This window comes from Patiria miniata, unplaced genomic scaffold (assembly GCF_015706575.1).
Source record: "Patiria miniata isolate m_02_andy unplaced genomic scaffold, ASM1570657v1 HiC_scaffold_7, whole genome shotgun sequence".
Taxonomy (NCBI): Eukaryota; Metazoa; Echinodermata; class Asteroidea; order Valvatida; family Asterinidae; genus Patiria; species Patiria miniata.
In genome coordinates, this window is record NW_024037074.1 from 16719374 (window position 1) to 16733656 (window position 14283).

Here is a 14283-nt window from a genome sequence, read left to right on the forward strand (position 1 = left end):
CAGTGATGGTTGGCATGGCAACTATCGCTGTGGAGGCAGGTCCCGTGCCGCACTCGTTGTAAGGTATCAACTCCATGATGTATTGCTCACCCGGAACTGTGGATGGAGTCATAAAAACAAAGAGTGATAAAGCAGTTAGCAAGTAAGCTGATTGAAAAGTTGTAGTAAAAGGTTCCCCCCCCCCCTTGAGTCCAAAATCATTCCTAAATATAACTTGTAGTTTGACCGGAAGGTCTAAGTATTTCTGCCTATAAATTATACTTGGTCGAGTCAGTCAATCTATCAGTCAGTCAATCTGTCAGTCTGTCAGTTGGTCAATCAAGAGGCAAAAAGGCTGGCCTTTCAGGTCCAACAAATTAACGGAGGAACCTACCCAAGTCGGAGAAGACATAGCCCCGGGACTCGGCAAGGAGGCTGAGGATCTCGTCGTGAGTTGCCCTGGAGAAAGTCAGCTGGAACCCCAGCACGGGGACCTCGCTAGCCTCGCTCTGGGCCGCCCAGGACAACGCAATGCCGGTCTCGTTTAAGGTAACGGTGGCCACCAGCGGAAACATGACTGGAACTGCAAATTAGTAAGGAACGGAAGATTACAATTTACAGTCATTTAGAGTTTGACTAATTCTCAAGAAAATTTTACAAAAAGAAGAAGAAAAGAGAGAAGTGGGGCAGGTCAAAACAAAATGATTCACTTCCAGTCATCAAATGGCACAACGTTGTCACGTTGCATTAATATACAACTGTAAATCAATGTCCCTGAGGAATTCAAGAAACTTTGGAGGCAGTGTTCCGAGTACACACTCCGTTGCATGTATTTTAATTGTGGCTTGATACAAAGAATCTGAGACGATGATCGAGACATCGAGAAAAACAGGGTTGAAATCGAGCCATCGAAAGTCTCACAAGTCATCACGGCCCAGCTAAAACTTGTAACAATTTATTACAAGGCGATCACAAGTCCCACCATCTCAAATCTATCTACTGAAGTGAATTGAGATAAAGGAATCCCTTAGACGCTATTCATCCTTTGCTTCTTGGTACCTTTAAACCTTGTCTTTGACCTGCGAATTGACTGATTTGCGACTGACGTTTGATTGATGCGATCACAACTTTAGAGAAAGGTTCGGTCATTAAAGCGTTAACTCTTTGACGACAGTTTCTGTTATCTTTCCTTTTTCAGCAGAGCTCTGACAGTTCAATAAAAAAAAAAAGTTCTACCTGAGCAATTTCCATTGTCTGTGGTTCTGATGGACTGTACGTCTGACTCCGGCCCGAATCCCTTACTGGTAGACGCCGCCATGTGGATGTCGTAGACAGTCGACGGTTTCAAGCCTCGAATGGTGAAGTTGCTTTCTGAACTCCCCACCTACATAGACAGTAACAGTGCAATTATTATGGTCTAAGGCTGAGTACAAATAAAAAATAGTTTCTCGTCTGGGCTTTTTGAAATACTGAAGGAAGCAGCCCATTTTTTCCCCAAGATCAGTTTCTATGTATTAATTGATTACTTTTTGTTTGTGTTGGTAGAGGAAAAGCGTGTAGAGCGATCTTGATGAATTTAAATAGGGCTTCCAAATGTATTTATGGTACTGCACGTTAACAAAGGCAGGAAAATATATGCAGCATGTTGGAAATTTGGGTGATTCCCAATGCAGTGCGCCACCAAGAGTTTGCCATAGAGAGTCCATTTTTCAACTTTACGGTCGACAAAACACGGCTCATTTGAATGAGTGTCAGTAGACAACTTGAGCTAATTTGTTATAGATTGGGGCATAGCATTTTGCCGCCTTACAAAAAAAACACCATATTGATAAAAAGAAAACAAAAGGGCAAACGGATACTCGAATCATACACGTACAAAACTACTGACTGGAAAAAACGAACATTTTCAAATGTCCCGCGCTAGCAAATTTATGGACCATCTCCCACAATGCACTGGGAAAAATAAACTCTCCATGGCCAACTCTTGGTGGCGCACTGCATTGGGAATCGCCCGAATTGGCCCCACTTTGCAAAAATGCTTGGCATTTTGGTACACTGCATTGCGAGTCAATTTGACTGCCGATGACACGGAAATTGTTCTGCTTCTGCATACACACTAAGTCCACGCACAACTCCGTGCACAAGTACCCCCTCAACGGTTACAAAGGGAGAGTTGGGGGTGACCACTGGCAGGGACATTACGAATGCATTGCCGATGATGCCTGCAAGCTCACACGAAGACACTACAGCTTTGAGCACATTCAAAACAAAATCAGTTGTGTCTACTTCATGCCATGCGCTCACGAACCAGTACGCACAGGCAATGTGCCCCTCCCACTGGGGTATCGAAAGTGGTCCACAAAGTGTCTTCTACGGTTCATGCACAGAGTCTTTACTGGTCTGTCGGTCCACCTACCTCCCGACACGTGTAGACACGCGGCAACCCACTCTCCTGGTAACAGATGCGATACTTGCTGATGTGGCCCTTGCTGAGGGCTATGCTGGTGATCTGCTCCCACTGGACCACCACGGTGTTTGCATGGCTACTGATCAGGGAAAACTCAGGCGCTATCGATGGAACTTCAGGTTGTAAAACGGAAAAAGAAAACCAAGAGTCACTGGCAGCTCGAAAAATTATGGAGAGTTGCAGTTGGTATTTGTAGCAATGACAAGTCCAGTCACAATAGCACTCCGCACTAATGTTAAAAATAGAAGCAAGTGCCCGGGGTTTTTTTCTGTTTCCTTTTTAACAAACTGAAAATTGATAAGGAAACCTGATCATTATTAGAATGCCCCCTTTGAACCCAGTGAATCGAGCAGACATTTTGCCTCAGATGCCTTCAAACCACTTCAAGTGTTTACATGTACGTCTTGTCATGAACTACACGTTCCCTCACAAAACACCTACCTCCTTCAGCAGTTTGTCCCAGCACCCTATCAGAGATGCCACTGGCTTTTGTAGTGAACGCTCGCATGTAGAACGTGTAGTTGGTGTACGGGACCAGGTCCTTCACTGTGTAGGTCTTTGAGTGCTCTTCTGCCATTACTATTTGTGTCTCCTCTCCATCTACAAGACAAAAACAAAAATTAAACAAATATCTAGGATATAACCCAAATTTATTTTTTCAAACCTATCATGACTGAGTACCACACATGCACAGAAGTATAAACACAACTGTATTTTGATTCTGAAAATAACTTAATTTTGCACAGAAATGGTCCTTTAATCTTAGCCTCATTCCGACCCCAATCCCTTTCAAAACTTGAGTCTTCACAGCTGATACGTTGATGCCATAGATAAAGCAGAAGAAGAAAATAATTTTGAGCTACATTTTTTTGTTAGTGAAATTAAAGCACACAAGCCATATTAATTCCAAAACTCGGTTCAAAAGTGTAAAATCATCAATAAATTGGGACAATTTCTAAAAGGTCTCAGGGGGTCAAACTAGATTTTCACTCTGAAATCACTATTTTAAACCTGACGATGAATGTCAACTCAAATATCTTTCATCATATAATACAAATCCATACACCAATCCAAGCACGCTTTTATTTCTATCACGAAGGCCCCCGTCAATGGCGGAAGCTAGCTATTGTTCAGATAATCCATCAGAGGGGCAGTTGCTTTGTACAACAGCATGCACAATGGCTTCTCCATTGAAGGGGGCCTTGTGAATGTACGGTTATCACATTGCCCAGACTCGTCTACAGGCTCGACTTTGGATTTGTCTCTAAAAATTCCACTACTTGATCAAAAATCAAAGGTCTTAGAAAGTCTTAGAAAGGTCTCGACTACAACACTGGACAGGGTGTCTGCTCGGTGGAGGATTTGAGAGGATTTGGGGTCAGAGTTGAATGTGGAGAGTACCTGGCTCCATGTAGTAGTGTAAAGAGAAGAGCGAGACTCCTTCATCTGCCTGCCACTTGATCATGATCTGACTGCTGTCGATGGTGTAGGTCGTTAGGTTATAGGGTGGGTCAGGAATATTGACTGGGAGAAAGTATTAAAAGCACATACAAAGCACATTAAAAGCACATTAAAAGCAAATTTAGAAAATATTGGCAATAGGGTTGTCTAAACAGTCACAGACAGTCAAAAATTCAATACCATTCCCCTGCTATGCCTTTCTACACAGGCTAGTCACCAACAGTCAGAGCATATTTCTAGTAAGCACTGTGACTAGTCAAATACTGTCATCACAAAAGGGGGCAATCAGTAGTAGCAAGTTATTTAAACAGACACATCCAGTCAATGGGACTTTTATGAAGGCACAGATTTCCTAAGTTAAAAACAGTTCTCGATTTTGACTGCTGAGGTGGCTTCGTTCAATTTGTCAGCTAGTGTGGGATTAAGTGAAGGATCACGTATGATTATGAATACAAGTTCACATCAATGTACCCGGTATTTGGGAGTACATTATGTGCACAAGCATTACGGCATGTGTTGATAGTTCGTGGTTGTTTTGACTAAAGGTGCAGGTAGCAGCTAGTTGTTTGGAAAGCAAATAAGACATTTGCGACATTGTTGATGCTGCTGGCATAAAGAGTTCATGTTATGCACATACTGGTATAAGGCTTTGGACTAGTGTCCCCCACGAACAACGTCACTTTGACCTAGGAAAACAGTCAAAAATTCACCGTTACAAAAACAACAATCCCAGCCGAAACTCGCTGGGCCCCAACCATTCAAATGCCTCTCTCCAAGTGGTCTCCCCAAACTCTCCCTTTCTTACCGTTGAGGGGGTACTTGTGCACGGAGCCTACACAAGCAGCTGAAGCCACAAGCACTGCCGGCCGTGACTCAAAATTTGGACCAAACCTTATTCTTAAAGGATGCAAACGAAAGACCCTCAAACTTTTTAATGACACGAAGTTAAACTAAAAGAGCTTACGTGGAACTTTGACGGTGAGGAGTGCACTCGTTTGAACGGTTCCCGCCGTGTTGGAGGCCACACACTGGTAGATGCCCGCGTGCTCTCGGTCCACATTCCAGATGACCAAGTTGTCGCTGCCGACCTCTTGACTGATGAGCCGGGTCTTGATTGGCTCGCCGTTCAGGTACCAGTGGATTTGGGGAGGGGGGTTGCCCTCAGCGCTGCAGGACAGCCGGGTCGTGGTAAAGTAAGGGGCTGTCTGGCTGATTGGGCGCATGGTAAAGTGTGGGGCAGCTGGAGGGGGGTGGGGAGGGAAGAGAGGATGTACAACATGCAGTCAGTTGCTTGCCTACATCAAAAAAGGACTGTGAATTTTGAAAATTTGCTTTTTGAGATATTGATAAGCATGGCCTAAGTGATGGCGGCAGTACATGTTACAAAGTTTCAATAAGAAATAAGTTTAAAATGAAATAAAATATCCGATGCAGTGTTGGAGCAAAGGCTTTGACCCTCAAGGCCAAGGCCAAGGCCAAGGCTTTGACCCTCAAGGCCAAGGCCAAGGCCAAGGCTTTGACCTTCAAGCCTCGATTCCAAGGCCAAGGCTTAACCCTCAAGGCCAAGGCCAAGGCCAAGGCCCTGTTTTATGAAATGACCACTGATATAGAACTAATTATAGTCACATGAGTGACACATCATCACGCAAGGGCGGATCCAGAACACAATTGGGGGGGGGGGCAAAGAAATTTTGGTCCCCCCCAAAAAAAGTGGGTCCAAAAATTACGGCTCGGGCTTCGGGGCCCGCTTAAGGGCCCCGAAAAATGTTTGGATTCGAGATGCTCTGTGGTGCGATTTGAGGCAATTTCTGACCATTTTAACCGATGTTTTTTGAAGAAAAGATGGTGGTGTACTCATTGCCTGCCTTCACATAAAAAAAAATGGTTTCGGAGTTTGTTTTTTTTTTTTTTTGGGGGGGGGGGCATGGCCCCTTTTGGCCCCCTGGATCCGCCCTTATCATCACGAATTGCTTGTTACGAAGAACAACATTTCTTTAATTGCAATCAACATGCTCGCATAGGCCTACACCGTTTTATGACTGCACTGTATCTATTAAAGTATAAGTTCAGGTCTTCAATATGGTTTAACTAAACAAAATAATGATTTACTTCTATATTGACACACAATTCTCCCAAGTGTAACAAAAGGGGGATCCAAGAAACTGATTTGGGAAATTTTTATTTGCTGGCCCAACATGGTCAGAAATATCAGCATTATCTAAAACAGATACATGCAAATCTTTAGCACTTATCAGGGAGACATATACAACCTATCAGATCTATTCCATAGTTATATGCAATTAAAGTGATCATCTCATTAGCCCCACAAGTGTACGGAATATTTTTGCAGCAAATCTACTACAATGGTAACAAAATGTGATGCTACAAAAGTGGAAGTGTGCCCAACACACAAATCTATAGGGTGCTTCCCTCCTCCATGGTAATACGATTAAAATGGTAACAGCAAAATTTCGAACAGATTTATCTGGAAAATGCAAAAACCTATGGGCCTTGAAGAGCCTTGACTCAAAATTGCAAGGCCCTGAACCCTCAAGGCCAAGGCCAAGGCCAAGGCTTTTGCCCTCAAGCCTCGAGGCCAAGGCCAAGGCCCTAAAATCCAGCCTTAAGGCAGCCTTAAGGCCAAGGCCCAGCATCAAGGCACTACATCACTGATCCGATGGGATGCAGTTTTTATTTCTCCAAGCCGTCCATTCAAGTTCATGTCTATGCACATATTGACTACAAAATGACTTTTTAAGAAAAACAAAATTTGAAACAGGATCTCGGGCAGGAAATATAAATCAATCCAGTTCACATCTTACACGAGTGTCATTTCCCGTCCCCTACGCATTGTGACAACTCAACTTACTGTAATCCACAATTTGAACTGTGGCGCTCCTTCTGGCAGTTTCTCCTGTCCCGGTGTCGGTAGCTTCGCAGGCGTACACCCCACTGTCTTCGGGAGTTAGATCCCTCATCTCAAGGTTTTTGCTGCCCATGAAACGACTTCGTCCGAGCGGCAACGGTTCTGGCCCTGTCCAACAAAGACATATCAATAATAATAAAAAATAATAATAATTTGGGAGGCTAATCATCCTTACTCGCAGCTAGGATGCTGAATTGCGAAGGATGCGGCTACAGCGTGGTCCAGCCGCTGGCACGTAAAGGCACCTATGGCTGCCAGCCACATCGACCCATATATGACCACGGAGCACAGCCCGAGATCGAAAAGTGTTTGATTTTTCTGGAGGGAGGAAAACCGGAGGGCCCGGAGAAAAACCCTCGTGGCACAGGAGAGAACCAACGCACAACTCTACTCACATGTGATTCGCGGCCAGGATTCGAACCGTGGTCACCTTGGTGAGAGGCGAGCACTTTACGCACAAGCCACCCATATCATCCAATAATGATTCAATTTCAACACTACACAGGAAAATGTATCAGAATGCATTGTGATTTCAAGCACATGAGCATGATAATCAAAATTCCACATTGTGAGTTATTTCAGTTGAGCAACCTTGTCCAAAAATCATTTTTTTTAAAGAGCTGCTTAATCCCAAGCCTTGTGTTCCCATTTTTTTTTGCAAGGAAGATTGCCACAACCTCTCGACCTATCACACTGTGCAGTAACCCAATGGCATATATGTCTTTGTACTTGGACATAATTGGAAAAAGGAATTATTTTGTTCTATTTTACCAGGGTAGCCCTATCCCTTTTCAAAGAATTGTCCTCCTGGGGGCCCAATATCCATCAAGATCCATCGAATTATAGTGGCTCGGCTTTAAAACTTGACTCTCTCAGAATAAAATCAAACCAACACTGGATTTTGGCAAATGTAGGATAGTTAGGATTTAATGGTAAGCAGAGATGCTGTGGTAATGTAATAAAGTATGTTTCTCCAACTTTTTCTTTTAATAATTTTCAAGCCATCTAGTGCCTTCTTAAGTATTGCTAGTAGTCATTAAAATCTAATGAACTGGCTGTGACTTTACAATTTACATGTAGGATTGTACTGCAAGTTGTGACAGTCAATACAAATTGAGGATTTCTTTTTTTTTAAATATGGCTGGTGACTAGTGCCCCCTCAAAGATATTGACAAAATGGGGAACCGCCAACACAGGGCTGGATAGTTGTGTGTTGAGCGCTAGAACGGCAATCTGGAGGTCGCAGGTTCAAACCCGCTCCGGTAATTTTTTTAAATTCAACTTTAACCCTAGCCACCCCAACCCTTCAAAATTCAACTGCATCTTTTGTTGGAATGAGTACTTCACTAGTAAACTGATTATGCTTTCCATGGGCTCAGGCATACCACCATAATCAGAGTCCAACAGCTTGGGTGTTGAGTTTACCATATGGTGTTGGATTTTGCAAGAGTGAGGAAGGTTCCTAGTAAATACTGAAGGGGTTAGGGTTAAAATGAAGAGGACTCTTTGTCAGTTTCTGACTCACCGTTTCTACTCCACTGGATGTCCACCCAGCTTCCCGCAGCTAGACACTCCAAGACAAGCAGGTCGACTGGAGTACCCATCGTCACATCCTCAAGCTGTCTTAGGATGAGATCGCGTTCTCCCTGTGACCCCGTCTCGTCCTGCCCTTCCGACACGGAGGGCTCCGCCACGACGGTCACCCCCGAGGACTCGCTGGTAGTCAGCAGGGTAGCTGGGTTACCAGTGATGCAGCGGTACTCCCCCGCATCCTCGGGATACGCTGGGGTTATCTGGAGCACTCCCGTGGGAAGTAACGTATACCTGCAAAAATGGGAGGGGAGGGGGGGGGGAACATCATTCTACATGTTTTTGTTGGGAAATCACTTCTTCTTTTTTGCAATTCTCTTTAAAGCTGGTTATTTGTGAACGGGTCGCTGTAAGGATGTTATTCTGGGGATACCAAAAAAAAAAAAGGAAGCCCAGTTTACTGACGAAACTTTAAATACTGCTACAATTCAACAATTATATTTTGTAATCTTTATTTTTTTTGATTGAAGTAAAGAAGCCAAATCATATCAAGGAATGTCATTTATCTACGTCTGTATAAAAAACAAAGGCAACGTGACATTTGCTCACTGGCTCAAAAATACGCGTATTTAGACCTTCCATTTATTATTTGTCACTATTTAAAAAAGGAAAATTCTATGATCCACCTTTGTAAACTCATCTCCCCATACTTGCTTATATTAAATCATACACCATGTATGCCCTCTTCACTGATCTCGTGCCGGCTATGATCAACTTTCGATCACATTGTAACACCGAACTAAACGTCAATGCATGACTGACCTTGCTTGGCACAGTTTATAATGAACTTGATGCTCACAAATTGTTGCATTTCAGGCGCGTATGAAGCATCACACAAAACAGCATACGGTTGCAAGTGCAGGGTAGTTTATGTATGTATGTATGTTTATGGGCTCTTCAATGCGCTGTAATTTCGAAGTTTGCTTGGCACAGTTTATAATGAACTTGATGCTCACAAATTGTTGCATTTCAGGCGCGTATGAAGCATCGCACAAAACAGCATACGGTTGCAAGTGCAGGGTAGTTTACGTACACGTATGTTTATGAGCTCTTCAATACGCTCTAATTTCGAAGTTTGCTTGGCACAGTTAATAATGAACTTGATGCTCAAAAATTGTTGCATTTCAGGCGCGTATAAAGCATCACACACAACAGCATACGGTTGCAAGTGCAGGGTAGTTTATGTTTCTATCTAAAGTGGGACAAAGATCGGACGCAAGTATGGGTACAAGTATCTCTCAATGTTGAAAACGACAAACGAATGTTGATACTGAAAACAAATCGAGAATTACTGCCACTGCACGCTCACGGTCGGGTGATTTTATTTACTTCAAAGTTGCAACAGGTTTGTGAAACGGCAGTCCAAAAAAATATGGGTCCACTTTTTGTCCTGTGCTTGTTCAATCTGGCATCAATGATTTCATAATTATTACGCACTCCTTAACGCAGTCGTCCCCTAGGTGTGATTATGGAGAGCAAACTACCTACCCAACAAATAAAAAAGTCCTTTTTTTTTATTAACCGTAACAGAACTCGACCCATCAAACCTCAACAGCATGTTTTGTTGGAATCTGTCGGGATGGGTACAGTACCCCTAAACTGACAGTCTTTTACATTGGGTTGGCACACCTCCAGAATCAAAGTCAGAAATATGTGTGCGCAGTTTCCCATATGGTGCTGGAATTTACCAGGATGAGCATGGTTCCTAGTACATCATGCCAGGGAGTTTAATGCTAAATACTTGAATGGCAAATTACAAAGTACCATGGTAGAAGGGACAGAAAAAGTGCACACTTTGGACCCAAAACGTGTGTGGACCACACAGTGACATCCACAGATTACTCAAGACGTGTCTCCATGGTGCTCACCTTTCATCCTGACCTAACTCCTCCCCGTCTTTCTCCCACAGGAATGGGTGTGGCCGGGGCGTGGTAGACTGACACTCGAGTCGGATGGAGCCATTTTGAACCACTGTCACATCCGAGGGGATTATGACCGGCTTGCTGGGGGGCTCTGTGAACAACGACCAAAAAAATACACAAAACAAATGCATTGCTGGATCAAAGATATCATGACTGCAGTAAGAATGATCTTGTGCTCCCTCCTTACGTTATTTAAACACAAATGTGAAATTTGAATCATAAAGTAGTAAAAAAAGAGGCAATACGATTCCTGAGGAGACTTTTTATCTCCAGTTTTCCTGGCATGAAAACATCCACAATATTTGTAGTCTCCCAGGATCGGACGCCAGTCCATCACAGGTTACTCCCCAGCTAAATCACAAATGCCCATTATTTACAAAAATTTGTACCCCTGGGTGGATAGAGGCAAGTTGGCTTAAGTGGGTTGCCCAAGGACACAACACATGGCCAACAGCTGGATTGGAACCCCTGATCCTCAGATCATAAGCCACAAACACCCAACCATACTCCCTGTGAGATTTATGTCTTTGGGATTCTTTTGGGTTTTTTTTGGGTGGTCGCAGGAATTTTACAATGTAAGTAAAGTCCACCAATGCACAATCAAATACACATTATTTACCTTTCTTTATTTACCTTTCTTTAATAATTGACATAATTTCCAGCGCCTTGAGTACCTAATTGTTGGTAGATACGTGCGCTATATAAGACTCCGTTATTATTATGTACGTACACTGTACACACATGTGTATGTACTTTGTACCAAAAGTAATGCACTTCTGATAAGTTTACTATTTCTTTTCAGTTCACTTAGAAAATAAGTAAACACGATAAAACTGATACAGCCAACTAACTAAATGGTATAAACAAAACTGAGGGCTTGTTAATATTAGCATCTTTATCATTCATTGTTGTATTGATGACGATACGCAAAGAATGTGAGTGGGAAGAGATATCACTGGACTGCAACAAAATTGGAAAGCAATTGGCAAGATGCCAAAGAAAGAAAATATTTGATTCCGTTGTGTATATTTTGCAAAGTGGGATTTAACCCATTTATTACTGTATAGCCTGAAACCATCCAGCCTGTAATACTCCCTATGCTGTCGAAACCTCCCTATCACAGTATGGTTGTAACTTGTATGGATTCATGAGGGAATGAATACAATGTAATACAGTGTACGTAATACATGTATAATGTATGTAAGTTATCCCGCGAGCGCGAGCGGAACACGGAATAACGTAGTGCGTCTGTCTCCCACGAGGCCAAAAGCCGAGTGGTATGTGACTCAAACGCACTTCATTTTCCGTGTTCAATGAGCGTGTGCGTGATAACAAATTTATCTTCAAGCAAACTTGACGCGCAGTAAAGTAGGAATTAGCACGCTTTACACGAACCTTTTAGCGGTTCAGCGCAATAATATGCAGGGTGCGATATGGACATGCAATACAGCATCATATCACACTCTTGTTGCCATGAATCAACCAATCAGGATCAAGGATATAAGTTTGCTTGAAGATTTTGGTCACTTTATAAATGGACCCCCTCATAACAGCCCAGCAGATTTCTGAAAGTGACGTAAAATGTACTTGAGTGCTTACTTTACCTTTACTGTTTTCATTTGACACTTTTTGAGGATTTTCTTGGTGGGGCAAACTGAGGGGGCATGGAAGACAATGGGGGAGGGGGGAACGGCCCCTTTTCCTCCCGTCCTCCCTTTGCGCCGCTAAGGGGTGGAGCTAAATGTATTACACATACATATGTAAATTGGCCTAGTACCAAGTCAGTGTACACAGTGATGTGCTCTTGTGGCCTTTCCAAGAAGGCACACAATCCCTCGTGGATGTGACAGCCAGGGGGCGTATGATCCTCAGGAATGTAGGTCACCAATTAAAGAAGGGTTCACCATGCTGTAAACAAAAGCTGCTGCCAATATTTTTTTTTTAAAGGGAAGATACAACATTTACAAACATCAAAAAATGAAATGATCAAATTATCACGAAAAACCTTACTGGATTGTTAAGGAATGACAGTCTAAAGCATCCTGTAAAATCGTGGCTCCTGGTGTGCTGACATTTTCAAGACAAACTGTATTTTTCCCAACGCTGGTCGGCCGACCAGCGTTGGAGAAACTGGCTTTTTTTCAAAAACTGCTCCTATTTTTTTTTTTAGATTTACTTATTCAGCATTTTCTTTGCAGTTGATTACACACCTGTGAAGGGGTACAAGCCAGCTAGACTGATTCTCTGAACTTACAATTCCCCAAAGTCTATAAATTGCTCCGTTTTATCTTAAGTGGAGTCAGGGAACCAGACTGCAAGAACATGTTTGGTTTTCTTGGTTTTTCCAGCATCTACAACCCCAAAACGTGAAACAAGTCAGTTTAACAGTTTTGCTATAACATACTAATCCTCCAAATCCATTCATTTCCGAAAATTGCAGCAAAAGCAAATGTTGTACATTCCCGTTAAGGTTTCTTTGACACCAGCATCAGTCTGATTTGAAAATCACAGGCCTGTGGGGAAAAAAAGGCACGCCTGGATTTGTCTAGGTGGTGATTTTTCTAGGCGTGTGATTTTGCTAGGTGTGTGATTTTTCTAGGCATGTGATTCTGTGGTCCAGCTTGGGACTAATCAATCTGGTACTTTTTTATAATATTCGTCTTGGTTTACGGTGAAGTAATTTTCTCTTCACCAAGTCTGACGGACATGTACTGTTTTTTCCCACAGAGTATAATTATGCCGTAAATGGGTGCCAAGGTGTGCGGTACGTAAGGAATTCAGGCTTGTGATTATTCATACTTCTCGGGAAACTTTTGTGGGTGAGATGGCGTGGGGGTGCGATCCCACGCCTCAAATCAGAAGCTCTGCAGCATCGTGATTGTTCAAAACACACCTGCATAATCAGCTTCCCAACGACATGCAAGCATGTCACTCAGTGATACAATCAAAATCCTGGGTGCGAACCCTTATAACCTAGTTGAACATGTCAGGGGCAGGTCATGGGGACAATCGCAACACCCACACACACAAAATATGCCATGAATCTGTATCCGACACACAATGAAAACCAATTCTATTCACTTATATCACATTCCTTGTGATCTCGTGATCCTCGTGATCCACCGATATGAATTAGATACAAGCGGGGGTTCAATAACGGACCATTGTAAATGGTCCATGGTTCAATCAACTTTTCGAGAGCAAAAAGAAAACCAAAAAAAGGGGGAAAAGAAAATCAGACTTTCTCCTGATTCTTCATACCAAAACTTCAAAGTTATGTCCCCCGTGCTCATCGTTCAATTTGTATTTTTCTCTTGATAAATTTACAACTTGTTTGTTTGTTCCACCCAAAACGTCTCTTTTTTCTCCTTGTTTGTTTGGGGGGTTTTTTTGGGAGGGGGGGGGCACAAACAGATCAACCTTGCAAGCAGACTGGCTCCCCATCCATACATACATTGTAATCGATACTGATTGTGGGTGGGTACCAGCCTACCCCAAGAGAACTGAATTATTGTCTTGCTGCCAGTAATTCGAACTTAGCAAACTAATGATTGAATTTAACTAAACATTGACCCATTTGTTTTTGTTGGTTTTTTTATCCAAAATCAAAATTTACAACTTTTTTTATGGGAAACTTAGGGTGCTTATTTTTGTCATTTTTCGGGGACAGATATATATGCAAAATAAATGCGCAATGCGCATCAATTGAAACAAATCGGTGTTCCGAAAACCATAAGCAAGGGTGTATTTTATGACGGTGGCTTGGCGTTAGGTCAATTAGACAATTACATGTATTTTAGGTCAAGTTTTTTTGTGGTCAACTTAGGGGCTTGTATTGGTAAATTTTTGGGTTAATCTTCGGGGACAGACAGACAGACTGACCGACCAAGTGAGCATGTCGAATTGCCCGACAGAGCTTTAAAAACGATAAACCAAAA

The 14283-nt window shown here is 42.7% G+C and overlaps 1 protein-coding gene across 1 annotated transcript in view; it reads right to left on the reverse strand.

The window, feature by feature from the left end:
• Positions 1–14283, reverse strand: part of LOC119745393 (protogenin B-like) — a 37509-nt gene that overhangs the window by 6057 nt on the left and 17169 nt on the right. Inside the window, exons 3-12 of the mRNA XM_038221713.1 lie at positions 10292–10436; positions 8359–8657; positions 6777–6941; positions 4872–5147; positions 3848–3970; positions 2888–3046; positions 2396–2559; positions 1216–1363; positions 374–562; positions 1–96 (exon numbers count right to left, since the gene is read on the reverse strand). Of these exons, the coding sequence (XP_038077641.1) occupies positions 1–96; positions 374–562; positions 1216–1363; positions 2396–2559; positions 2888–3046; positions 3848–3970; positions 4872–5147; positions 6777–6941; positions 8359–8657; positions 10292–10436 (1764 nt within the window). The remainder of the gene's footprint in view (positions 97–373; positions 563–1215; positions 1364–2395; positions 2560–2887; positions 3047–3847; positions 3971–4871; positions 5148–6776; positions 6942–8358; positions 8658–10291; positions 10437–14283) is intronic.